Here is a 26,124-nt window from a genome sequence, read left to right as displayed (position 1 = left end):
TCCCCCTGCGTGGCCACTGCTGAGGCCTCACCTCAAATCCTGGGGGCAGTTCTGGGCCCTGCATGAAAAGAAAGGCTTGGACACACTGGAGTGTATCCAGAGAAGGGAACGGAGCTGGGGAAGGGTCTGGAGCACCAGGAGAGGCTGAGGGAGCTGGGGGTGAGGGCTCAGCCTGGAGAAAAGGGGGTTCAGGGGCACTTTGTCACTCTCTGCAGGTGCCTGAATCATGGAATGGCTTGGGTTGGAAGCACTTTAAAACTCATCCCGTGGGACACCTTCCACTAGCCCAAGCTGCTCCAAGCCCCATCCAGGGGCAGAGGAAGGTGCAGCCAGGTGACAGTCGGTCTCTGCTCCCAGGTAACAAGTGACAGGACAAGAGCAATGTGCCTCAAGCCGTGGAAGGAGGCGTTCAGGGTGGACATTGGGAAAATCCCTTCACAGAAAGGGATTCACAGGAAGGACTGCCCAGCCCTGGCACAGCTGCCGGGGTGCGAAAGCCGTGCGGCCCTCGGGACAGCGCGACAGCGCTGGCGGCGGCCCCGCCGTGCTGGGACAGTGCAGGGACAGAAAGCCGTGCTGCCCGGGCCTTCCCCCGCCGGGGCCGGACCGGGGCGGGGCGGCGGCGCCGGCGGCCCCCGGGGGCGGCGGAGCGGAGCGGGGCCGCTGCCGTCCTGCGCCTGTGCCCGGTGCGGAGCGGGGCCGGTCCCGGAGCCGAGCGGGGCCGTTCTCAGTGAGAAGCGGGGCTGGTCCCGGTGCGGAGCGGTGCCTGTCCCGGTGAGGAGCGGGGCCGGTCCTGTGCTTGTTCCCGGTGCGGAGCGGGGCCAATCCCGGAGCGGAGCAGAGCCAGTCCCGGTGCGGAGCAGAGCCAGTGTCGGTGCGGAGTGGAGCCAGTCCCGGTGCGGAGCGGAGCCAGTCCCTGGTCGGAGCGGAGCCTGTCCCGGTGGCGGAGCGGTGCCAGTCCCTCTGTGAAGCGGTGCCAGCCCCGGTGCGGAGCGGAGCCGGTCCCGGTGGCGGAGCGGTGCCAGTCCCTCTGTGAAGCGGTGCCAGTCCCGGTGCGGAGCGGAGCCGGTCCCGGTGGCGGAGCGGTGCCAGTCCCTCTGTGAAGCGGTGCCAGTCCCGGTGCGGAGCGGTGCCAGTCCCGGAGGCGGCGGCGCTGGCGGTGCCGGCGGGCGATGGGCGGCGGGCGCTGGGCGCTGCTGTGGGCGCTGCTGGCGGCCCTGCGCCCGCCCCGCGGGTGCTGCTCCGGTGAGTGCGCGGCGGGCACGGGGCGAGCCGGGCACGGCCCCGGGACAGGAGGAAGGGCTGGGGAGTGGGCAAAGCGGGAGCAGAGCGCCCGGTGGGTCCCGGGGAAAAGTGCGCAGGGATGTCCTGGCGGGTTTCTGGTCGCATGGCAACCCGGAGCGGGCCTGGCTGTGCCGGGACACGCACTTTGGCTGTGCTGGGACACGCGGTTTACCTGTGCTGGGACACACAGTCTGGCTGTGCTGGGACACACGGTCTGGCTGTGCTGGGACACAGGTCTGGCTGTGCTGTACACACGGTCTGGCTGTGCTGTATACAGGGTCTGGCTGTGCTGGGACACACGGTCTGGCTGTGCCGGGACACACAGTCTGGCTGTGCTGGTACACACGGTCTGGCTGTGCTGTACACACAGTCTGGCTGTGCTGGTACACACGGTCTGGCTGTGCTGTATACAGGGTCTGGCTGTGCTGGGACACACGGTCTGGCTGTGCCGGGACACACAGTCTGGCTGTGCTGTACACAGGGTCTGGCTGTGCTGTGCACACGGTCTGGCTGTGCTGTACACAGGGTCTGGCTGTGCTGGTACACAGGGTCTGGCTGTGCTGGGACACACGGTCTGGCTGTGCTGTACACAGGTCTGGCTGTGCTGGGACACAGGGTCTGGCTGTGCTGTACACAGGTCTGGCTGTGCTGGTACACAGGTCTGGCTGTGCTGGGACACAGTCTGGCTGTGATATACACACGGTCTGGCTGTGCTGTACACAGGGTCTGGCTGTGCTGGGACACAGTCTGGCTGTGATGTACACATGGTCTGGCTGTGCTGTACACACGGTCTGGCTGTGCTGTACACAGGGTTTGGCTGTGCTGTACACACGGTCTGGCTGTGATGTACACACGGTCTGGCTGTGCTGGGACACAGGGTCTGGCTGTGCTGTACACAGGTCTGGCTGTGCTGTACACACGGTCTGGCTGTGCTGTACACAGGGTCTGGCTGTGATGTACACAGGGTCTGGCTGTGCTGGGACACACGGTCTGGCTGTGCTGTACACAGGGTCTGGCTGTGCTGTACACAGGGTCTGGCTGTGCTGGGACACAGGGTCTGGCTGTGCTGTACACACGGTCTGGCTGTGCTGGGACACGCGGTTTACCTGTGCTGGGACACAGGGTCTGGCTGTGCTGTACACACGGTCTGGCTGTGCTGGTCACAGGGTTTTGCTGTGCTGTACACACGGTCTGGCTGTGCTGTACACACAGTCTGGCTGTGCTGTACACAGGGTCTGGCTGTGATGTACACAGGTCTGGCTGTGCTGGTACACAGGGTCTGGCTGTGATGTACACAGGGTCTGGCTGTGCTGGTACACAGGGTTTGGCTGTGCTGTACACACGGTCTGGCTGTGCTGTACACATGGTCTGGCTGTGCTGTACACAGGGTCTGGCTGTGCTGTACACACAGTCTGGCTGTGATGTACACACGGTCTGGCTGTGCTGGGACACAGGGTCTGGCTGTGCTGTACACAGGTCTGGCTGTGCTGTACACACGGTCTGGCTGTGCTGGTACACAGGTTTTGGCTGTGCTGTACACAGGGTCTGGCTGTGCTGGGACACAGGGTCTGGCTGTGCTGGGATTCAGGTTCTGCCTGTTCTGGGATATAGGGTCTGACTGTCTCAGGACACAGCGTTTGGTTGTGCTGGGACACAAGTTCTGGCTGTCCCAGGACACACAGTTTCTCTGTCCTCGAGCATCTGTCCTGCATCACCGGATTTTGTTGTCCTAGGACCCATGCTCTGCCTCTCTGGGATGTGATTTGAATGTCCTGGGACACAGTTTGGCTGTCCCAGGACAGAGCTGTGCCTCTGCATCATTCTCCTGCCCCAGTACTTCACTGCCTGATGTGCCTCCATGTCAGGCAGGGACCACAAACTGTGGCAGATCAGTCTGAGATTCATCCCATTAGCCATGAGCCAGCTACGTAGCAATGCTGGGAAAAATCCTTGGGAATCACCATGGTTTGTGGCATTTTGCAGTGCAGGCAGCTTGCTGGCTTTTCAACTCCATCTCCAGAAAGGAATGAGGAGTAACTTTTGGGCTTTCAAAAATCCTGTGAGCAGGGCTGCCTGACCTTTGGGAGCTGCTGGGGAACCTCAGGGGTGATGGAGTGTCTTGGAGTCGCTGTGCAGATGGAATTTATCAGGGAAGGCAGGAATGTGAGTGTTTGCTTTGGGCAGGGAGGAGTTAAAGTCCGGACTGTCACAGCAGGAGGGGAACTCTCTGTGGATGTAATCAGGAATCATGGGCTGGCTTGTACAAAAGGTGTTTGAGTAAGGAAAATCTCTTTGGCTTCAGGTGTGGCCCTGGGGAAGATTAATTTCTTACAATCGTAGAATTGTTCAGCTTGGAAAATATCATTGATTCCAACGTTAACCCAACACTTCCAGGTCTGCCACAGCTCCCAGGGGATGGGGAGGCTGGAAGCCCCACAGCTCCTCACTCCTCCTGCTCCACAGTGCCAGAGCAGAAGCTGTTGTCAGCAGGTGAATTAGTGCCAGCAGTGGGAATTCCAGGGCTAGGGATGCAGTGTTTTGGCTGCAGCAAAGACTTTGTTGTTTCAGTCCTGGGGTGTGCAGCTTGTTGCTCTTCCTCCCTAATGAAGTATCCTGCCCGATTTTCCTGCTGCAATTCCTCTTTCCAGGCAGAAAGGCAGACAGGAGGAAGGCCTGGAGTTCTGCTGCAATTCCAGGTGTTCCAGGAGAGCAGCAGTGCTCTGAGTGGTTTGATTTCCACGGCAGCTTTTGCCCCAGGCCTGGCTGTGGTTGGGACGGGAGCTGCTCCGACACCCACACAGGCACGTCAGGCTTGCAGCTCCCTGGCTTTAGTCTGGGGTTTTAGAGCCAGCCTAACTGCTCTGGACTCCAGCAAGGGAGCTGCAAGTCCCTTCCAAAGTGCTGTGAGGAAATCCCCATCCCAGACTTCTGGGGTACCCCAAGGCAGCGCTGGAGATGAGGAATTCCTGTACTCACATGAGTCAGAGAGGAAAGTATTTCATTCCTGGGCCAGCAAACACCTCTTCCCACTTAATTAGTGTGAAAGCAAGGCTGAGATCCTCAGGCTCTTTGCCTTTAAGCTTGGAGCAGCCCAGGGAAGCAGAAACCATCTGAGGACACTGCACAAATCCATGTCCTCCCTGGCCAGGGGTGCGTGCTGAGGGAGCTGCTCCAGCCAGAGCCAGAACCCTCGAAATGGAGCCTTCAAACCCCTCCAAAAAACAGCAGTTGGAGCCTGGATTGTGCCAGGCAGGGAGCCTGAGTGACTCTGGGAGGAGCAGGGGAGGGAAGGGAATTTGGGGTCGCTGCTTGTTTGCATTTGGCAGATCCCTGGGGAGCTGTGCATCCATGGCTGTCCCTGCAGCTCTGCAGCAGTCACATGGGCTCTGTTTGTGTTGGGATGGGAGACTCAGGGAGGCAGGTTGGAAAAGCTGCAGCTCTTTTTGTTGTTGCTGCTTTTTTTTTCCCCTCAAAGGGAAACCCATTGTGCTGCGGGAGAGGCAGGGAGAGCCTCCCCCCTTCCCCCGGGCTAAAAAAACCCTGCTGGTTTTCTGTCCTCCAAGCAGCATTTCTTGAGGGTTAAAAATAGGGAGAGATTTAGCAAAGGGATGTAGCCAACCTCAAAACTGGGCTGTGTGTTTTGGCTCTGGGGAAAAACACACCGGGCTCGTGCCCCATTGCTCACAACAGTGATGACGTAGCTTTAAAAACTTGTTGTTTGATGTTTGAGGGCTAAAACCTGCCCAAAAACAAACTCAGCTGAGCTCAGGTTCAACAGAAACTGTGCTTTCTTTATCTTTTAAACTGTGAGTGGTTGTTTGGCTTCTCTTCCTTGGAAAAGGGAATTAATTTAGTTGAAATTCCTGTCTGGCACAATGCCTTTGCTAGCTGAAAGGGAGATTTACCACTCAGCTCAGGATTGCTGGTGGCTGGGAAAGCCTCAGGAAGCTCAGAAACGGTCCAGGAAAACCAGCCTGCACGTGGTGGATCCCCTAGGTCTGAGCTCCTCAAAAATACACATTTTTTTAGAAGAGAATTGCTTTAAGTGGAGCTGCTCTTCATCTCAGCTGTGGCTGGGTGGGAAGTTCTGGGAGGGAGGGGAAAAATGCTATTTGGTGGTTTGGAGGTGGGGGTGAAGTCCTCAAAAAGAGCTTTCCCTTGGGAAAAAATGTGGGAGAAGACCCTGGGAGGGCAACACTGAAGAGCAGCTGGCTCCTATACACTGTCCAAAGGCGTTTCTTCATCCGTCTGCAGCTCTGTTCCTGGGGAAGGCAGTGGAGTGGAGGCACTTAGCAAAAGTTGACTCAGAGCATGTCGCTGTCCTGGGAAGGGACAGGCTGCTGGCAGAGCCTAAAATCAGCAAAATTCCAGCCGGGAGCTCTTCCTCTGCCCCAGCTGAAAATGCTTCAGATGAGGCCCCGCAAGGGGTTTGCTGGAGTAAAGTCCCAAATTCCTGCTGCCCAGGGATCCTTTTATATTCCAGTCCCGGGAGTGTAATGCAGCAGGAATAGCTCCTGCCTCTCCCCTGCCCAAAGAAACGTGGCTGAGTGTTTTCTTTAGCTTGGGCTGCCCCTGTTTGCTTTAAAAAGGGCATTTTTGGAGGTGCCGCCTGTAGAGAATCCTGGGGCAGCATTTTGGGAAATGGAGGTGAGCTGCCCTTGGTTATTCCAGGGTGGTTTTGCTGCGAGGTGTCCCAGACTTTCTGGTGGTGGTGGTGTTCCCAGGCGTTCCCTAAAGTCCAGGTGTTGCCTTGCAGAGGATGCTGAGGGAGAAGTGAGGCACCTGTGGGCACGCTCCCGGCGGAGCAGCCCCGTGGCACAGCTCAGGTTCAACCCCACGGTGCGGCAGGTGCTCATCAACGAGCACAAGGACGTCACCTTCAACTGCTCCATCAAAGTGCCCCAGGAGCTGCTGCGGCCCGAGGCGCCGGGAATTTCCCTCTGGAAGGACGGCAGGGAGCTGCACGTGCTGGATCGCATCGCCAGCAGCCACTTTGAGATCCCCGACGAGGAGGAGGTGGCCATGACCTCCACCTTCAGGTGAGTGCTGCGGGTTTCTGGAGCAGCTGGGAGCGAGGGGTGGCTCCCAGGGAATGGGATGGGAAGGCACAAGCCCGAGGTGGTCGTGTCCGGCAGCATCATCGGCGCGCAGCGCTCGGATAACGGCTCCTACGTCTGCAAGCTCAACGTCTCCGGCGTGGAGGTGGTGTCCGACCCCATCCTGGTGCAGCTGGAAGGTGAGCTGCAGCAGCTGTGCGGCTGTGCCCTGGCTGAGAGAGAGCTGGGAGGCAGGGGCGGGGAATCCTTCGCTCGGCCTGTGTCCCTGCAGGTCTCCCGCACTTCATCCGGCAGCCCGAGCAGCTGAACGTCACCAGGGGCAGCCCCTTCAACCTGACGTGCCAGGCTGTGGGGCCTCCCGAGCCCGTGGAGATCTACTGGTTCCAGAACAACCTCCGGCTCAACCAGAAACCCCACATCTCCCCGTCAGTCCTCACCGTGCCAGGTGAGCCTGGCAGCAGGTGTTTCCAGCTCTGCTGGAATGTTGGTGCCCACTTTGTGTGTCTGGAAGAGTTTGGGATGTGCTGTGTGGACGCAGGGAGAAAATCCTTGGTGTCCCATAAACCCCGCAGAGGGTGTTTCTTGCCTTGCTGGTGAGGTGGTTAATTAGGAGCTGGGTTACAATTGCCCAGTCTTGGCATGCAGGCAGCCTTCAGAAGGCAGTGAAAGCCGGAAGAAGTGACTCATTCCTCTTGGATGTCCTCGCATCCGCCTGGCACCCGCTAGGCTGGGTCATTGGAGCAGAGCTTCCTTCTCCTGGCCCTGCAGCCCTGGCAGCACTGCTGGCATGAGCCAACACTCCCCACGTCCACCTTGGCATGGGACAGGGATCCCACCTCACCCAGGCCGGGAGAATCTGCCCTCGGGTATTTCCAGTGGTCCTTCCCCACCATCAGCTGGGGCGTTTGAGCAGTCCTTGACCAGCACTAAATCATCTGACCAGGCTGTTGCAGGGGCTCTTCTGCTTTCTGCCTTTCCCCTTTTGGAGGGAAAACAGCCCCTTGCTCAGGAGCTTGTGCAAGGGCTCTGTAGGGACATCCCGTCCCCGCCTTGCTGGTTGTGTGCTCCTGGTGTGGGAGTGGGGCAGCTGGAGCCTGGGGTCACCCCTGGACACTGGCAGCAGAAATGTCACGGGGGGAAGTGAGAACAGGCTGAGAAAGGAAAGCCTGAGTGTTTGCAGGTGGGGTTGGGATGGTTTTGGGATATGCAGGGCACAAGGCTGTGTTTTCCCTCAGGACTCAACGAGCCGGCGCTGTTCAGCTGCGAGGCCCACAACAGCAAAGGCCTGACTGCATCCAGCCCGGGCCAGGTCAACATCAAAGGTCAGCTCCATTCCAACCCAAATCTCCACGCATCCCAGCACTCATCCTTCACAAGCTGAGGGAGATCCCACCCTCAATCCTATGGCTAAAATCCAGCGGGATCTGGTTGTACCCTGGTGGTGCCGGTTTGGTCATCCCAGCACCGGGATGGGGAAGGGAGCACCAAAATCTAAATTTGAAAGCACAACTGCCAGCTTCAAAGCAGGACTCGGAAGGGCTGCATCACTCCTTTCCTTCCTTCGTAACCAGGGTGGTGCTCCATAGGAATTTTCCATAGGAAACAGTGGAAATTGCTGACATTCCTGATGGGAGCCGCTCTGGCAACGTGAGGGAGGTGTTCCCCAAAATAAGTCACGGCCTTTGAACTGCCCAGAGCGGTCACAAATATAGAAATGGCCAAAATAGTCCTGAAAGTGACATTTTTGTGCTTCCCCATCCGGTGGTCCGGCGCACCCGCAGAGTTCGGATGTGGGGTCACGCTCCGAGCCCTGGGAGCTGCAGGAGAAGCCACCAGGCCAGGTTTGTGCTCAGGCTTCCAGCTGAGTGCCCTTGGCTTCTCCTCCCTGCAGGAATCCCATCAGCTCCTGTCAGTGTGCAGGTCCTCAACAGGACAGCCCGTGGAATCAGGATATCCTGGGTGCCGGGCTTCGATGCCTTCTCTGCCTTCAACAGCTGCAGTGTCCAGGTGAGCATCCAGAATTCCCACATCCCTGCAGCTCCTCCCAGGTGGAAGTTGGTGTTTGGCATGAGCTGCACAGATTTCACATAATCCTGGAATGGTTTGGGTTGGAAGGACGTTAAAGATCATCCAGTTCCAACTCCTTTCCAGCACCTTCCACTATCCCAGGTGTTGCTCCTTGGGCACTTCCAGGGAAGGGGCAGCCACAGCCTCACAGGGAACATTTTCTTCCCCCTATCCCATCTCTCCCTGCCCTCTGGCAGTGGGAAGCCATTCCCCTGTGTCCTGTCCCAATCCCTCTCCAGCTCTCTTCCCACTGGGCAGCAGTGTGTAGCAGGCTGTCATGTGTTTTATGGACCTGGTGATAAAACCAAGCAGCATTCCCAAAGTCAGGATTTGGAGGGGCAGGTTTCCCTCAGCTCCCCTTTCCTGAGGAGTTGCCTGTGTCCTGGACAGCTCAGGGAATGCCACCTCCATGGGCAGAGCCTGCAGGCATTTTCCACCTGCTGCATGTGGCTCCTTTCCCAGTCCAAGCCCATCTTGCTGTCTCACAGATATGATTTTTATCCTGGGAAATCTCCACTCCAGCTGGGATAGCACGTGGAGAGAGGCAACCTTTGAAGGCAGGTAAAAGTGAAAGGAATTGCAGGGAAGAAAGGTACCAGGGCTAATATTAGCACCATGTCCTGCAGCTGCCTTCCAGCCAGAGCTTGGGAAGCAGGGTGGAGAGCCAAGGAATTTCCTATGACTTAACATTCATGGTCTGTCAGTAGGAAATGGCCTTTGAAAGTGGAGAACAGGAGAGTGTTTCTGGCAAAAACACAGCTGTGACTCAGCCCTTTTGCTGCTGTCCCCTTGGATAATCCCCGGGCCCACCGAGCCAGTGACTCATCCCCGAGGGCTGCAGCTGGCCCACCTGCCAGCTCCAACTGCTGCATCCTGATTTCCTCCCAAATTCCATGGGTTTCATGGGGTTTTTCAGAGGACAATTGGGGATCAGGATGTCTGGTCCCAGAAGTGTTGTGTGTGTTCCTCTGGGCACTGCTTGCCTCCCTCAGAGCATCTTGTCTCAGCTTGGGGGGTGGGATGTGCTGCCTGGTGATTTTACTGGGGGCTCCTTTTGCTCCATCCCAAAGTCAGGACTTTGACTGAATGAATTCCCTGACTTTGGGAATGCTGCTTGGCTGGGAAGCCTGTGACCCCCCCAAGGCTTGCAGAGTCTTCCAAAGATCTACTAGGAGCATTTCTGGGAATTTCTCCATGAGAACCTGAGGCTGAAGGCTGTTCTTTTAGATTTTGGCTGTAAAACAGATGCTGAGACCATCCTGGGATACCATGAAGGGCTCTTTTGATTGAGCACAAGGATAGGTGTCCTGCCATCCCAAAATCATGGGTGGTTTTTCAGAGCAGTGCACGTGGGTTGGGTTGTCCTTGTCCCTCTTTCCTCCCTCTGTCCCACCACAAAAATGGGGTGTTTCCTGGAAAGCTGCAGTGGCTCTGTGGGCAGCTCCATGGGGCTCCACATCCATAAATTTCTCTTTTCTGTGAAAAGCAGGACTTGATTTTGGGATGTTAAATTCATCCATGCTGCTAAATGTGACAAGGATTAATTAACAGGATTAATCCTGTTTTCCAAAAAATAAAAAGAGCTTTATTCTGTTTTATTTGGGATGTGCTGCCTGGTTATTTTATTTGGGGCTCCTTTTTCTCCATGCCACAAGAAACAGCAAATCATCCCTCCCTGCTTCCCAACATCCCTGGAGTGCTGGAGTCATGAGCTTTCCCTGCAGAGTTCCAATGGGAGGCAGGGCTCTGGATCCTGTTTTCCAACATCTCTCCCTGCAGGTTGTTGCTGACTAATGCCTGTTTGTGGGCTGATTTTCCAATTAAAGGTCAAGGAAGTCGTTCCAGGAGGCAACATCTCCCTGCAGCCCTTGCACACCTCGGTGCCTCCCCACGTGTATCACATCCAGCAGCTGGAGCCCTTGCAGGAGTACAACATCCGTGTTTCCTGCAGGAATGAGGTTGGCTGGTCGGCATTCAGCCCCTGGATCACGGCCAGCACCACGGAGGGAGGTAGGAAATGAGAATGAGAATGAGAAGTGATTTCCCTGCTTCAATACCTCTGGATGAGAGGCAGCTCCCAGAGTGGGGAAGGAAACTTCCCTGTTTTCCATGGGCTTTGTGGTTGAGTTCCCATCAGATTCCCACATCTCTGCAGCTTTCTCCCAGCTCCCCTGAGCTCCTTTTCCCCCCCTGGTGCCCACAGCTCCCAGCACGCCGCCGCTGAACGTCACGGTGTCCTTCAACGAGTCCAGCTCCTCGCTGGAGATCCGCTGGCTGGGGCCATCCCTGGAGAGGATCCACGGGCAGCTCCAGGGCTACCACGTCTGGTACAGCTGGCACAACTCTGAGGGCACGGTGAGTCACCAGGAAACGGGGGAGAACGGCTAAATCCTGGAAAAATTCCCAGCAGGGATGTCCAGATGGCTTTGGGTGCTCCCATAGATTCTATTGGAGCTGCCTTGGGCTTCCATGTGGGATTCAAACCACTCCGGGCCTTGCATTCCCTGATGGATGGGATTTATCCCTGCCTTAACCCACAGCACAGAATTTCAGAGCTCGAGGAACTCTTTGGCCTCTCCAGTGAAATCACCTGGCACACCCTGCTTGCCTTTTCTAGGATTTGGGAAGTAGCTGCAGGAATTTGCTAGGGCAAGCTTGGCCCAGGCTCTGGGCAAAAGATCCCCTCCAGAGCCCGTGGATAACAGCAGGAATGGATCCAGCTGTGGTTTGGGTTCCTGTGTGCCAGGCTGGTGGAGTGGCTGGCTGGAAACAGTGACTCATCCCCATTTTTTTGTTGGATGCTGCACTTTCTGTTCTCCTTTTGCTCCTCCGTATAGATCCAGCCTGAATGAAGCCAGGGAAAAAAAATCATGGTCTTGTGACTCGGAAAAAAAGTGCTGACAGGAGTTGTCTCTCTCCAGCAAAAGGCCAAATCCAGGCCTTGCCCTTTAAGCCCTGGGAGATTTATTGTTGCTGTTGTTGTTTGTTAATTATTGTCCATTTTTTTCCGGCTTATGGAGTGAAATTTTTTCCAGTTCTCAATTTTTCCGTGAGTCCGAGGCACGAGACTGGAGTTCTGACTCCTCAAAAACCTCCTTCTAAGGTTGATCCCAGAGGTCATTTCCAATCTAATTGATTCTGTGGGAATGATTCCATGAAGTAAAGTCCCTGAGTTGTGGCCCTGCACAGGCTAAATCTGGACTGCCCCAAAACCAGCACCAGTTTTTGTAGGATAAAGTCAGGAAGAAGCTGGATTTCAGTGTCACAGGGCCACCTGCAGGCCTCTCCACAACCAGAAAGTTCCCAAAAGTTGGTTTGTTTTCCTCCTTAACCAGCAGTCCTTGCTGGAGCCAAGGCTGCCTGAGTTGGGACAGGAAGAAATTCCTCAACTACCACAAAACTCATAAAATCCCTTTAAATTTGGCAGGTCAGCCCTGCTTTGTGCTCACAATCTGGATCTGTCCTCAGATGACACAGCAGAGCCCTGTAGGACAGGGAAGGATCCCAATTTTAGGCTGGTGCTAGGAAAAGGATCCCATGGGGAGGAGGAAGGCAGGAATGTGGGAGCAGAGGTGACAGCAGCTCCTGTCACTGCCAGTGGGTGCCCACACATTTCCAGGGCCTGGGTGTTTCACATCCATTTCCGTGGCTTTTTTGGGACAGGGAACAGAAACTGGTTCCCCCTGAGAAGCTCTGATTGCCTTTCCTTGTCCAATGATCCTCAGCTTCATTCCCTTTCTTTTTCATTGATCCCCCTCAGCTCCATTCCCTCTCCTTGTCACTGATCCTCAGCTTCATTCCCTTTCCTTGTCATGCATCCCCCTCTGCTCCATTCCCTCTCTGTCACTGTGATCCCCCTCAGCTCCTGCTTTTTTTCTGTGGGATGTTCAGGAAGGAGCCAGGCACTGCTGGGCACAGCAGCCTGCCAGATGTTTTGGCTGCAGCTGGGCAGCTGTTTTGCAGTTGGAAATCGGCAGGGAGCAGCAGCAGCACTTTCTCAGCTGCAAGTGACCAGGAAAGGATGGAATTTGCAGGGAAAGGCTCCTGTGTTTTTACCAAGCCACGCTGCCTCCTGCCATGGTACCAGCCAAGGAAACACATAAAAAAAAGTTGGAATATAATTAGCTGGACACACAAACCACAGAAGGCAGAAAATATCTGCTTCCAGAGCACTTGGACAGTCCTACCAGGAGCACACTGATCTGTGTACTGAGGCTCACAAGGCTCCAGTGAAGGCTGAGGGTCACAATCCATGTCACCAGAGCCTTTCCCTTCCTTGCCAGCTCCTTGCCTGCCCCTTTCCTGGCTCTGGCTGCTGCTGCAGTGGAGCAGAGAGGGCCAGAAGCGCTGTGGCTGCAGGGGAAGCGCCGCTCAGCCCCGCTCGCGGTCCCATCCGGCCCTCGCACACAGGGCCATTCTTCTCCCTAAATAGCCGGGTGCTGCACTTCCTGCGGGCTGGGAAAGCAAAGCAGCTCCCCAGGCTGCCAAGGGGACAGCTCTCAGTAAATCCCAGGTTTCCCTGCCTCTCTCAGCAGATCGTCTCCGCCGAGGCGCGGCTGAACGGCAGCGTGGCCGTGCTGCCCGTGGTGGCCACCAACGCCACCTGCTCCGTCCGTGTGGCCGCTGTCACCAGGGGGGGAGTGGGACCTGCCAGCATTCCCGTGGAGATCTTCATCCCTGCCAGCGGTAAGGAGGCTGGGAATGGCACTTCCCATGGTATCACTCCATTCTCCTTCAGATAAAGCATCCCTGTCACCCAGGGATGCTGATTTGGGAGCAGCAGAGCCTCTCTCCTCATTCCCTTTTTTTCTCTGCTGGAAAGCCCTGGGAATTCCTGCCCCAAGCCCCAGGTGCTGCAGGCTGACTCCTTCACCAGCTCCATTAACAGGATATTTTCTTAGGATTAATAACCTCAGCCCCCTCTTCGACTCCAGCCTCGGGGAATGGCGACTCCTTTGTCGTAGCCCTGGGATTTATCTGCGGGACGATTGCGGTCGGAGTCATCCTCTGCTTGTCCGTGGTCATCCAGAAACGATGTGTGGAGACAAAATACGGGTAAGGGGATGGAAAACAGGCCAGATCCAAGCCCCTGCTGGATTTGGGGACAAGGATTCTGTCCCCAGGACTGGTGTTGTTACCACAAATGACGTTTTTTATGCCCGTGGTGAGGGACTGAGTTTTTCCTTCCCCTCCCTTTCCTCAGCTCAGCAGTTCACCTTTTGCTCACTATTCCTATTTTTAAAGGGAAGTGAACTTGTGCAACTTGGTGGGGGAGGTGTTTTGGCAGGAAAATGAGAGAGCAGAGGATGTCACTGGTCACCAGAGGGTGACCTGGAGCCAAGGGAACGGCTGGAGCTGTGTCAGGGGAGGAGGTCCTTCCCCCAGAGGGAACTGAACAGGCTCCCCAGGGAATGGACATGGCCCCGAGGCTGCCAGAGCTCCAGGAGTGCTTGGACAACACTCCCAGGGATGCACAGGGTGGGATTATTGGGGAGCACTGGATGCTCCTCGTGGTTCTTTTTAACTCCATGATTCTATGATTCCATAATACCCCATGTCCTGGAGAAACCCTCCTGCCTCATCCCACGCCCGGGTTCAATGGCCCAGCATTGTTTAAAGGCAGGGACAAAGGGCTGTTTTCTCCTGCAGTAACCCAACACTCCTCACTCATCCTCGTGACTTCCCAAGTGGTGTTTAACTGCCCCGTGCTCCCAGTTTGGAAACTGGTACTGAGTCAGGATCCCTTTCCTAACTGGTTATTCTCACTTTCCGTGCTTCCCCAGCTCTGCAGCATCCTGCCCTGGTTTTGCTTCCCAAAGCTGGACTCTGCAGGGCTCCAGCAGTGTTCCTGCTCCTCGAGTAGGAAATGAGTATCCTATTTCCTCCCCAGAAGCTCTGTGACTCACTCCTTGATGGTTCAGTGGTGTTTGTGGAGCTGTTGTTTAGCTCAGACGTTGCAGGCGATGGTGCTGATCCAGGAGAAAGGAAATGGAACGTGCATTTCCCCTTTTCCTACGGATCCCCTGGGCTCCTGCCCCTGCCATGCTGACTCCTTCATCCAGCCACAGCAGACGTGCTTGTGTTCCCTCAGGAATGCTTTCAGCAGGAACAACTCGGAGCTGGCAGTGAACTACACAGCAAAGAAGTCCTACTGCCGCAGAGCCGTGGAACTGACCCGTAAGGACACGTTTTTATTCCTCTGGAAGGAGCTGGGGGGGGAAATGGCAGCAGGTGGGAGGTGCCTGAGCTCCTGTGCCCCTTTCCTGCAGTGGGAAGCCTGGGTGTCAGCAGAGAGCTCCAGCAGAAGCTGCAGGATGTTGTCGTGGACAGAAACGCCCTGAGCCTGGGAAAGGTCCTGGGGGAGGGTGAGTAAAACTCATCTCAGTCCAACCTCCTGCCAGGGGCAGGGAACCTTCCTTGTCCTCCTCCTGTCACTGGTGAGGAACAAGACTTTTGGCTCCATCTTGGAGCATTCCAGACCTTAGGGGTCTGGAGATGTCCTGGAAGGTGGTGCTTTGGATAAAGGGGTTCCTTCTCTCCTGTGGTGCAGGGGAGTTTGGATCCGTGATGGAGGGACGGCTCAGCCAGCCTGAAGGGCCCCCACAGAAGGTGGCTGTGAAGACCATGAAGTGTGAGTTGTCTCTCTGCCCCACAGGACTTGATGTTTCCCTCTCAGGAACTGCATCCTGGCACTGTTTTTGGAGTTTTAAAGCTCTTTCTTTCTCTCTGCTTCCCAGTGGATAACTTTTCCCAAAGGGAGATTGAAGAGTTCCTCAGCGAAGCAGCGTGCATGAAGGACTTTGACCATCCCAATGTCATCAAGCTCCTCGGTATGGGCTTCCCTTCCCACCCTCCAGCTGGGATTTGGGTGGACCCAGATCCCTTTTCCCAGGGCACTGAGTGAGTTGTCCGTGTTTCCCAGGGGTGTGCATCGAGCTGAGCTCCCTGCAGGTGCCCAAGCCCATGGTGATCCTGCCCTTCATGAAATACGGAGACCTGCACAGCTTCCTGCTGCGCTCCCGGCTGGAAATGGCCCCCCAGGTAGGGAGCAGCAGGAGCAGAGGAGTGGAGTGGGATGGAGGAGGGAAGGGAATCCCCTCTGCAGCTCTTGCAGGCTCGTGGGTCGATGAATGGCACGGTGTGAGGGATGAGAGCTCGTCTGCTGTGGATTGGCATGGAGAGGGAAGCCTTTTGGATCAACACTGTGTGACCCCACCTTCCCTCCCCAGTTTGTGCCCCTGCAGACCCTGGTGAAGTTCATGGTGGACATCGCCCTGGGCATGGAATACCTGAGCAGTCGGAACTTCCTCCACAGGGACTTGGCAGCTCGGAACTGCATGTGAGTGTTTTCCTCTGCCCCATCCCAGGGGATGAAGTTCCCGTGGATTTGAGGCACAGAGCTGTCCTGGGGCTGTGCTGATGCACCCTGCTTGCCCCCAGGCTGCGGGATGACATGACGGTGTGCGTGGCAGACTTTGGGCTCTCCAAGAAGATCTACAGCGGGGATTACTACCGGCAGGGCCGCATCGCCAAGATGCCGGTCAAGTGGATCGCCCTCGAGTCCCTGGCTGACCGTGTCTACACCACCAAGAGTGATGTGGTAGGTCCCCATGCCTGGAGGGACAGTCCCCGGGCTGAGGCACGCCGTGCTCCTGCTGGTGGCGTTCCCTGGAAGTGCAGGAGGTGCCGGAGCCCTTCTGCTGCCGGTTCCTTGAGCGGGCCCCTCGCCTCCGTCCTGGCCGTTCCCAATTTTGGGAGCACCACAGCTCTGCCCACTGTCCCTTGGATGGCAGGCAGTGACCTTTCCCCATGAAAAGGTTCATTCATTGCTCCTGGAAGTGTCCCTTCAGCCCTGGCCTTTCCCTTTGTGCCGGCAGTGGGCATTCGGCGTCACCATGTGGGAGATCGCCACGCGCGGCATGACGCCGTACCCAGGGGTGCAGAACCACGAGATCTACGAGTACCTCTTCCATGGGCAGCGCCTGAAGAAGCCTGAGGACTGCCTGGACGAGCTGTGAGTCCTGGGATCCCAGCTGGGAACATGGATTTCCCTAGGAACAAATCCCCCATTAATGTTTGCATACCGTGCCTGAGGAAAGCCAGTTCAGCATCTGCTGAACTCCAGGCAAAAATCCCAACAAATGTCCTGAGGGGAAGCAATGGGTTTGTAGGGCTGGCAAGGTCACCAGGAACAGCCAGTGATGACACTTTTTATTTTATTTCTTTAATTTTGGATGTGTTTTAGCCAAAAGGTCCTGGCTGGTGATGCTCCTCTTTGTCCCACAAAACTCCCTCTAGGGCCCTTCCTTGCCTCAAATCTATAAATCTGTGTCCTCCTGGAAAGGGGAAATGCAGAACATGCAAACCTTTGGATTTCTGAGCAGCTCAGCAAAGGCCTTTCTCCCAAGCTTCCTTCCTGAGTTTTTCTCCAGTGCCATTAGAGCTGAAAATGTTTAACTCCCCATGGCTGAGAGCTTTGAATCCCAGATAAACAAAGTTGTACATTTCCTAAAAGGCTCCTCTCCACTGCCTGTTCCTGAAGGAAGCAGTGCAGGAACTTCTAAGAATCCAGACTGCTGAAGGGCAGAGACACTGGCAGGGACGTGCTGGGAGCTTCCAGGGTTCCCTGACATCCAGCCTGGGAGCAGGACCTGCCAAGGGAAGGACTGGGCATCCCACGCACAGAGCTGGGATGTTCCCAGGGAACAGATCCCAGAGAAGAGACTCCTGGGCTGATAAATCCATGACCTTGGGAAACAGCCTGAGCAGAGGGAGTTGGTTTCACTTTGATTTAATGGGAATTTCAAGGCTTGGAGGGAAACTGGGAATTAGCCTCCATACCTCCCCTAATCCACAGAAGTGCAGGCTGCCCGGAGAAGCTGTGGCTGCACCATCCCTGGAAGTGTTCAAGGACAGCTTGGAGCAACCTGGGATGGTGGAAGGTGGCCCTGCCCATGGCAGCAGGGTGGGACTGGATGAGCTTTAAGGTCCCTGTTAACCACACTCCCCTCCCGATTTCCAGGTACGAAATAATGTCCGAGTGCTGGAGAGCCGACCCTGCCACCCGGCCCACCTTCTCCCAGCTCAAAGCCCAGCTGGAGAAGCTGCTGGAAAACCTTCCCAGCGCCAAGGCAGGCGGGGAGATCATCTACATCAACACCAGCCTCGCCGAGCAGAGCCCGGACTCCACGCAGGACTCGGGCTTCCCGCAGGCGGACTCGGATTTGGAGGCGTCGGAGCCCGGCTCCCCCGGCGCGGAGGCGGCGCTGGTGGCCGTGGAGGTGCATCCCGGCCAGCCCTGGGACTCCAGGTACGTGGAGGAGGAGCAGCTCGGCGGCCCCGTGGAGGAGCCCTACGTGCCGCTGCTTCCCTGCCAGGGCTCGGAGCCGGGGAGCCGCTGGAGCCAGGCCGGCACTCTGCCGGCGGCGGAGCGCGCGGAGGACTCGGAAGTGCCGCCGGGAACGGCGTGAGGGGCACCACGGCCAGGACTCTGAGGGAATGGTTGAATAAACACTCGTCTCTTCTGTTGATTATCTCCTGCACGGTTTTCCTGGTGGAGGCTGCCTGTCCCCAGGAGCTCTTTCCTGGGCTGAAGTCCCAGGGGTTTGGAATTAACGGTGGAATTATTTTGCTGTTATTATTAATTTTTTCCAGAAGGAGCGGAGCAGGGTGGGGTGGATGGTGCTGAGGGGCAGCTGGTGTTTTCCTCCTTTTCCATCATTCCAAGTGTTAAGGTTTGTGGGGTGGGCAGCCCCCTGGATGATGAGGGCTCCAGCTCTGCAGCCTGCTGGGGGATTTCACACTGCAAGAGATCCCCATGGAAAACAGCAACGGGAGCTCCACTGGGAACAGCGGGTGCTCCCACATTCCCTTCTCCCTGATGGGTTTCCATCTTGCTGAGGAACATCACTCCTGCTGCAACACCAGGGAAACAGGAGCCTGAGGGGTTCCCAGGAGGGCTGGAGCTCCCCCCAGCCATGGCCTGGCCTTTTCCTGCTGCCCCTTCTCCTCCCGGGGGGAATTCTGCTGCTTCCATAGCTGGCGCTGCTCGGCAGCAGCCAGAGCCAGACCCAGCACCTCTTGCCTCTCCTTGGGGGAGACCAGGCTGGGAATGGGGGAGCCAGGCTGGGAAGGAGCTGGGGAATGCACTTTGGGACTGGGGAAAGGGATGCAGTGACAGAGATGGGGTGCAGGAGCTGGAAAGCGGGGTACCGAGCTGGGGAGGGGCTGCAGGGCTGGGAAGGGGTTTCTGGCCATGAGGAGCTGGGGGAAAAGCCACCCTGCAGCACCCCAACAGCGCCCGGCCGGTGTCCCGGGGGATGGATGGATGATGGATGGATGGATGGATGGATGATGGATGGATGGATGGACGGACGGATGGATGGGTGCGCGGGGCCGGCCCGGCGCCGGGGCGGGGAAGAGCCGCGTCCCCTGCACGGGGCAGCGCGGGGGCGGCGCGGGCGGGGCGGGGAGAGCGCGGGGCAGCCGGTCCCGGAGAGCGGCGGGGCCGCACCGCACCATGGCGGGGCCGCGGGGGGCGCGGGGCCGCCTCCCGCCGCCGCTGCTGCTGCTGCTGCCGCTGCTGCTGCCGCTCCCGGCCGCGCCGGCCGCCCAGGTGAGCGGGGACCGGGACCCCGGGAGGGGTTTTTGGGGGCGGGTACGGGGCTCCTCTCCGCTTCCCCGTGCGCCCCGACAGCCCCGCAGCGCTGCCGGCGCTCCTGCCCCGGCAAACAGGTGGGCAAAGCCCCAACCCGCGCTCAAACGGCGCTTGAGCCGCGCTTAAAGCGCGCGCGGCTTCTTTCGGGATCTTTTCGTCCCTGCTACCCCCCACCTGAAGCTGCCCCCGAGCGCACCGGGAGTAAGAAAATCCCCGTTTGGGGTTCCTGGGGGGGATTTGCCAGCTTTGCGAGGGCTCAGCATCCCGCCGGAGCTCGCGCTTGCTGCCGGAGTTAAACCCAGCCCTAACAAAGAGCTGTTTATTAAAGCCAGCGACGCGCCAGCATCTATTTGCTTTTGCCTCCCTTCCTCTGGGCTCGGGGTGTCCCAGAGCTGCCAGCACAGCCGGGCTCATCCTCCCCGGCAGCCCGGGACCCCCGAAACTTCTCCAGGGAAAGCAGAGGACACCGAGCGCGTTGCTCGGGCTGCTGTGTTTGTCCTCCCTCAAACATCAGCAGCTCTCTGGAAACGGGAATCATTCCACAGTGCGGTTATGGAAAAAGGGGAAGGAATCGCTTCGACCAGGTGGGACAGAGCCCACCAGCTCCGCTCGCTTTCCCGGAATTCCATAGCCCCCAGCCCAGCCCCTGTGTGCTGTCTCCTCGGCGCGCTCCCCGGATTTCTGAGCTCTGGGAATGGCTTTGCTCTTTTTCCTCGGTTTCAAGTCAATTCCGCAGGAATCCCATAATAACGGTGCCCGTCTCCGGCATGAGTCAGTCCCGTGGGAGCGATCGGTTTGCAGGCAGGAGTCCCACCAGCGTTCCTGGCCCCGGCAGAGCTCACAAGACAGCTGTTTTCCTCTTCTTTTGTCATGTGGAAGTGGGACAGGGCTGGAGCTCCAGCAGGATGAAACATGAGTTATAGCATCTCTCCCACAAAGCGATCCCAGCCCTGCCTGGAGCGCAGGCCTAGGTGGAAAAAACTCCTGGAATTGGGTAAATGCGCGGGGAAACACAAAGCGAGGGCGCTCAGGGAACATCGGATGCTGCGGAGCTCCCGCACCAGCCTCCTCCCGCGGGCAGCAGGTTGGCTCCTGGGAGGAGCGGCGGCGCAGGGAGGTCCCCATCCCTGTCCCCATCCCTGTCCCCATCCCTGTTCCCGCAGAGCTGCCTCAGCAGGCAGCAGCTCCTGGCTGCCATCCGGCAGATGCAGCAGCTGCTGAAGGGGCAGGAGACGCGCTTCTCGGAGGGGCTGCGCGCCGTGAGGAGCCGCCTCAGCACCATCCACGCCTCCCTGGCCAGGGCCGCCCCGCAGCTGGCCGCCCGTGAGTCCTCGGCACAGAATTCCAGGGAAACAGCAGGTAAAGGGTGCCTTGGAAGGACAGAGCCCCCTCCAAACTCATCCCCTCTCCACGGTCTCGCAGCCTCCTGTCCTGCCCTCCAAGCCCCTGCGGATGGGAGGAAGTTCGGCACCAAGTATTTGGTGGATCACGAGGTTCACTTCGCCTGCGATCCCGGATTCCAGCTGCTGGGCTCCAGCACACGGACGTGCCAGGCCAACGGCAGCTGGACAGGGCAGGAGCCCCGCTGTGCAGGTACGGCCCCTCCCCTGCCCTGGAACGGCCTTTGGAACAGCGCGTTTATTTAAACACGGCGGGGATCTGGGGTGCTCGGAGTGGGGAGGGATCGCAGCTGCCCAACAAAGATCCAGGGATGCTGCTTTGGGATTTCTCAGTCTTAAGGAAAAGTGGGAGTTACAGCTGGAGCAGCTCAGGGGCAGAGATGAAGGGAAACAGTGTCCTGGCTATGACGTGCCATAGGGCACAAAAGCATCCCGGTGCAGCATTCCTGAGGCTTGCTTCCCAAAAGGAGGCAGCGTGGAATGTGGCTGCTTTTCCCGCAGAGATCAGCGAGTGCTCGAGCAGCCCCTGCCAGAACGGCGGGACGTGCCTGGAGGGGCTCGACCACTTCAAATGCCTCTGCCCCCCGCAGTGGACCGGGACCAGCTGCCAGTACCGGGCTCAGACCGGTGGGTGACCCTCGCTGGGGGATGAACGGGAGTATTTCATCCCCCACCTCATCCCAGCTCGCCATCCCGCCGTTTTCCCGCAGCTCCTCCCGCCTGGAGCGTGACGGATGACCCGGCCTTCAGCCGGCAGCCCCGCTGCGCCCAGATCGCCCAGACCCAGCAGTGCAGCTGCGATCCCGGCTTCCACATGAGCGGCACGGCTCCCGACGGGATCTGCCAGGGTGAGCCGGCATGGGGCAGGGCTGCCTCGGTGCCTCATCCCCTCGCAGAGTCGCACAGCGGCTCAGAGCCCCGCCGTCCCAGAGCAGCACGGGGTTGTGTCCAGGGCTCTGGAATGTCTCCAGTGAAGGAGACCCCAAACTCCTTCAGGAGGCTCCAAGCCCTGAATCCATGGATCATGGATCATGGATGGCCGAGCTCGAACTGGGCGCAGTGTCGCCCTCTGCGGGACGCCGCTGCTCACGGCCCTCGAGCCGTGCTGCTGCTCCCATTCCCTGGAATCTGTTGGAATCGCTTCCCAACCCACCCAACCGGCCGCTCCTCCAGCCCCGCTCGCACCCTGGGCTTTCCCAGGAAGCTGGAGCGAGATCCCGGTGCACCCCTGTCTCCGCAGACCTCAACGAGTGCGAGGTGTACCAGCAGGAAGGGGGACCCCGGCTCTGCGCCCACGCCTGTGTCAACATTCCCGGCTCCTTCCGCTGCTCCTGCCCCGCCGGGTACGTGCTGCTGGGCGACGGCAAGAGCTGCGAAGGTGAGGGGGCTGGAGTACACTTGTTCCCAAGTGCTTTGCCATTTCCCCCCGCTTTTTCCTCCGTTTCCAAGGGAGAGGCTGGTGTAGAGGGGAGGGGGGTGATGGAGCGACGCTCTGCGGGATGGCAGCGGATGGAGGATGTTTGGGTTGGCAGGAGCTCCGGCTGGATGCGGAGCTGGGTGGGGAAATGAATCCCAGGGTTGTGCTGGGGAAGGGGAGGGAAAACTCCACCACAGTGCTTCAAAAGGATCCCTAAATATGAAAAAAAAACCCCCACTTTTCTGGAAGCATGGCTGCTCCTCTCCCTCTCCCCTTTCCTTTACCTCTCTGGATGATTTTGGGTCTGCACCTTCTGGAAGACGACCCCGTGGGGATGTTCCTGGAGCGAGGAATTCCTGGGAAGAACCAAAAGCAATGTTAAACCCCCAGAATTCCAGGATCAGTTCAGAGGGTGGCAGCATCTCCACCAATCCCAAGGGAATTGGGGTGCAGGTGGAAGGCAGCGGGTGGGAATGATGGGAGGCCACACCTGCTGAAAGTGTCCTGAAAAACAGGGAATTTTTTGTGCCCTGAGGTGTTGATTACTACAGTTCAGGGTGAGAAATTCCCTATTTCCCCATTCATCCCGGGTGTTCCACGGCATCTCCAGCAAATCCTCTGCATTCCAGCTCCTGCCAGCTGTCCCAAGGGCGTTGAGGGAGTAAAAAGGGACGGTGTTTCCAAACAATCCAGCAGAAAGTTTGGAAAAGAAGAAGAACACCCGCTGGCCTGGGGGAGAGCTTGGGGAAAGGAGATGGAGTTCTGGGATGCTCCCATATTTTTTTTGACCTGCTTCAAGGTGGTTTTGCCTATTTTCTGATGGAATTCTGGGATGCTCCCATTTTTTTTTGACCTGCTTCAAGGTGGTTTTGCCTATTTTCTGATGGAAAGGCGAGCTCAGTTGGCTGACGGTGCTTCCCGCCCCTGTTTTCCAGATATTGACGAGTGTTCCCTATCCCAGGATAACTGCACGAGCGGGAGCACCTGCATCAACACCGGGGGGAGCTTCCAGTGCGTCACCCCCCAGTGCCCCCCGGCCTCCGGCAACGTGTCCTATGTCAAAACCTCCCCTTTGTAAGTGCGGGCCACGAATTCCACAGATCCAGACAGGCGCGGGGAGGGCACCGAGGCATTCCCGACGCCGCTTTTCCTTTTGCAGCCAGTGCGAGCGCAACCCGTGCCCCATGGAGAGCCGCTGGTGCCACCAGGCGCCCAAAACCATCTCGTTCCACTACCTGCCGCTGCCCTCCAGGCTGCGAGCCCCGGCGCCGCTGTTCCGCATGGGGACGGCGGCGGCGGCGGCCGCGGGTCGGGCGGGACCCGACAGCCTGAGGTTCGGCATCGCCGGCGGCAGCGAGCGCGGCCACTTCGTGGTGCAGCGCTCGGGCCGGCACAGCGGGGAGCTGCTGCTGGTGCGCAGCCTGGCGGGGCCCCGCACCGTCCGCCTGGACGTGGACATGGCCGAGTACGTGGACCGCGTGTTCCAGGCCAAGCACCTCTCCAAAATCACCCTCTTCGTCTCGCCCTATGAGTTTTAGGGGGGATTCCCCGTGGGGATTCGCACGGGAGCGGCGGGGGGTACCGTCCTCATCCCAGCGCCAGAGAGACAATGTCCTACAAGAGCAGATGGAAGCCACAGCCCTGATCTCCCTTGAAATCCCTTTTTCCTTTCACACCTCTTTCCTTTCAGATTTTTTTCCTTTCGGAGCGCGTGAGAGGAGGGAGGCTCATGGCTTTTCCTGCTCTCCTCCCTCGTTGCACCCACTCCCTAAAAACACACTCCCACTTCCCTTTGGATGCTGTAGGGATTGAGGCCTGGTGCCTGATCAGGGCTGGGAAACTTCATGAACATCCACCTGGGTGTGGAGGTGGGAATATTCCCTGCTCCATCCTCCACAGGAATGCTGGGAAGAGCTGGGATTCAGCATTTCCCAGGGGGATTCACCCTCCTGCTTGTGCATGTCCCCTCACCCCGCTGGATTTAGTACAATTAAAGGATGATGTAAAGGATGCCACCTGATGGATGTGTGGATGGGGGGAATGCTCATCTGGAGCTCTCCAAGGGGAATTGGGGTCTGGGAGGGCAAGGACCTGTTATCCATGGTTTTATTTTTATTTTAAACTTTTTTTCTTTTTTTTTAATTTTTTTTTTTTTTTTTTATTTTGGGAGGGGCCGGCTGGCATCAGGGGGCTCATTCCCACTGGAGCATCCTCATCCCTGAGCATCCTTTCCCCTGGGAATCCTCACTCCCTTACACCCCACTGAGCTGCACCTAATAAAACCATTCCCACTCTTTCTCCTGGGGAAATAGACTTTCCAAGACGGATCTGTCACCTCTGGGGGATGGAGCTCCTGGATTTTTGGGGGGTGTGGGAGCTTGGGAAGGGGTTGGATCTCTCCAGCAGAACAAGAAGGGACATTCAGGGCTGCTGATGGAGGATGTTTGGGTTGGCAGGAGCTCCAGCTGGACGCAGAGCTGGGCAGGGAAACGTATCCCAGGGTTGTGCTGGGGGAGGGAAGGGAAAACTGCTTCCAAATATCCCTAAAAATTAGGAGAAAAGGCTTTTCTAGAAGCACGGCTGCTCCTCTCCTTCTCTCCCATTCCCATCCTGGATACGGATATTCTCCATCAGGCCATGACCCTATTTTGGGACGATAACAAAATCTGGGAGCCGAAAAGCAGGGATTTGGGAGAGGAGAAGCTCCTGGCAGGGCAGGATGGTTTCCATCTGCTGCTTTCTCCGGCTCACACAGCTGGAGACGGGCGCCTGGACCGCGCTCCGGAGGCTTTTCCGAGCGGCACCATCCCAAACTCACATTTTCCCAATTCCCCAGGCCAGGCTGAGCTGGTTTCTCCCTTCCAGCCCTGGAAAAGTTTAAGTTCGGTTCTTTGCCTTTCTCAACCTCTGGCTGCTGCTCCAGTTGGCTAAAGGAGATTTTTATTTTTTTTTCCCCCCTCCTTCCCAGAGAGGCCGCTCCGGCATCTTTCAGACTTCCCGAGGTTGGAATTTGCAGAGGGAGGCTCTTCTGGTCTTGAAATGCAACTTTCATTTGGGATAATAATATTTGGGAGCTGAAAAAATAGCAGGAGTCCTTCTGCTTCCCTTTGGTGGGCAGAAGACATGCTGTCCCAAAATCACCACTTCTCACCTCAGAATATTTAACCAAAAATTTAGGATTTTTCCTTCCAGTCCAGACAAGGAAGAATCCCTTTTTGTAGAATTCTATTTTTTTTTCTCTTGCCTACGGCCTGGGGAGATGATGCTGAGTCCTGTGGGCATCACTCCATATGTGCTGATGGGGCTAATTAGTCCTAAGTGGCCCTAATGATGTTCCCCAGCCACCACCACCTCCCTGTCCCTCTAGGAATGCTGTTTTCCAGCCTTTTGCTTGGATTTACCTGATTTCCCTGACGATCTGGACACTTGGCTTTTTTGTTGGCCTTGCTCAGGTGTGTGAGGCCCAGGGGAGATGATTCTTCCCCTCAGGATTTGAGGCTCCTCCCAGTGGGGAATCTCATGGGAATCCATGAGGGTGTTCCGCCTTGTTTTTACGAACTTTTATTTTATTCGGTTGCTAGCGCTGGAAAAAGCGGAGTCGCGTGTCCTGAAAAGCCCCGAGAGCCAGGGGGACAGCCTGAAAAAGGAAAAAATGCAAGTTTTCCCGGGAACTTCTGATTAAACGTCATTGAGATGACATTTTCATTAAATGACTGTCTCTGAACCACTTAATCCCGGTTTTTGTCACGCCCTGATCCCGACGGACCGCTTTTGTCCCGCCCCGGGGCCACGCACTCTTAATTTAATGACGAGCGCCGCTAATTAACGAGGCAGGGGCCGGTTCCCCTCACGCACCCGCCGCCAGGGGGCGCTGCCCTCAGCGCGTGAGGGGGGGAGCGGCGGCCATGACGCAGCGGCGGGAAGGGAGGCTCCGTTCCCGCTCCCGGTGCCCGTCCCGGTTCTGGCCGGCCGGAAGCCGCCGCCCTTTTTTCCGCCCCTTTTTTTCCGCCCCTTTTTTCCCCCCTTTTCCCCCACCTTTCCCGAGGGAGGGGGAGGACGCCGCCGTCACGTGACGGGGCGCGCGGGGAGGAGGGGGGGGCACGTGACGCGGCGCGCAGCGAGGCCCCACCTCGCTCGCTCGCGCGCGCACGGCGGCGGCGGCGGCGGCCGAGGGGAAGCGGGGAGGGCGGGGCCCGCGCGTGACGTCACGGCGAGACGGACGGCGGCGGCGGGGAAGGGCCA

At 57.7% G+C, this 26,124-nt stretch overlaps 2 protein-coding genes across 6 annotated transcripts; both read left to right on the top strand.

Annotated features, from left to right (window-relative positions):
- Positions 1-632: 632 nt before the first annotated feature.
- On the top strand, positions 633-17,936 carry MERTK (MER proto-oncogene, tyrosine kinase). Of its 4 annotated transcripts, none has more exons than XM_056487704.1 (19): positions 633-1,245; positions 6,041-6,323; positions 6,420-6,520; positions 6,613-6,786; positions 7,577-7,663; positions 8,233-8,348; positions 10,235-10,418; positions 10,612-10,763; positions 12,944-13,094; positions 13,343-13,463; positions 14,500-14,585; positions 14,678-14,773; positions 14,959-15,039; positions 15,146-15,238; positions 15,331-15,449; positions 15,638-15,747; positions 15,849-16,008; positions 16,286-16,422; positions 17,431-17,936. In XM_056487704.1, exons 1-19 carry the CDS (start codon positions 1,173-1,175, stop codon positions 17,876-17,878), a joined length of 2,772 nt encoding a protein of 923 aa, XP_056343679.1. In that variant the 5' UTR covers positions 633-1,172; the 3' UTR covers positions 17,879-17,936. The 4 variants fall into 4 exon arrangements, with proteins under 4 accessions (XP_056343679.1, XP_056343677.1, XP_056343678.1 ...); XM_056487702.1 differs by having other exon boundaries at positions 652-1,245; positions 13,310-13,463; XM_056487703.1 differs by having other exon boundaries at positions 652-1,245; positions 12,941-13,094.
- Positions 17,937-18,872: 936 nt separating this feature from the next.
- Positions 18,873-23,892, top strand: FBLN7 (fibulin 7). 2 transcript variants are annotated; one of them, XM_056487706.1, is made up of 8 exons: positions 18,873-19,023; positions 20,229-20,388; positions 20,488-20,658; positions 20,967-21,092; positions 21,176-21,313; positions 21,706-21,843; positions 22,818-22,956; positions 23,042-23,892. In XM_056487706.1, exons 1-8 carry the CDS (start codon positions 18,928-18,930, stop codon positions 23,418-23,420), a joined length of 1,347 nt encoding a protein of 448 aa, XP_056343681.1. In that variant the 5' UTR covers positions 18,873-18,927; the 3' UTR covers positions 23,421-23,892. The 2 variants fall into 2 exon arrangements, with proteins under 2 accessions (XP_056343681.1, XP_056343680.1); XM_056487705.1 differs by lacking the exon at positions 18,873-19,023 and having other exon boundaries at positions 19,138-20,388.
- The last annotated feature ends 2,232 nt before the right edge of the window (positions 23,893-26,124 follow it).

Source organism: Oenanthe melanoleuca, chromosome 3 (genome assembly GCF_029582105.1).
Source record: "Oenanthe melanoleuca isolate GR-GAL-2019-014 chromosome 3, OMel1.0, whole genome shotgun sequence".
Taxonomy (NCBI): Eukaryota; Metazoa; Chordata; class Aves; order Passeriformes; family Muscicapidae; genus Oenanthe; species Oenanthe melanoleuca.
The sequence above is the reverse complement of the archived record's forward strand: the minus strand, read 5'-3'. Positions and strand labels throughout refer to the sequence as shown.

Coding starts and splice junctions, on each gene's coding strand:
- FBLN7 (XM_056487705.1), top strand. CDS start 20,064: ATGCGCGGGGAAACACAAAGCGAGGGCGCTCAGGGAACATCGGATGCT. Junction 20,389..20,487: donor CGCCCCGCAGCTGGCCGCCC/GTGAGTCCTCGG, acceptor ACGGTCTCGCAG/CCTCCTGTCCTGCCCTCCAA. Junction 21,314..21,705: donor TCCCGACGGGATCTGCCAGG/GTGAGCCGGCAT, acceptor CTGTCTCCGCAG/ACCTCAACGAGTGCGAGGTG.
- MERTK (XM_056487700.1), top strand. CDS start 1,173: ATGGGCGGCGGGCGCTGGGCGCTGCTGTGGGCGCTGCTGGCGGCCCTG. Junction 1,246..6,040: donor GCCCCGCGGGTGCTGCTCCG/GTGAGTGCGCGG, acceptor GTTGCCTTGCAG/AGGATGCTGAGGGAGAAGTG. Junction 13,464..14,499: donor TGTGTGGAGACAAAATACGG/GTAAGGGGATGG, acceptor GTGTTCCCTCAG/GAATGCTTTCAGCAGGAACA.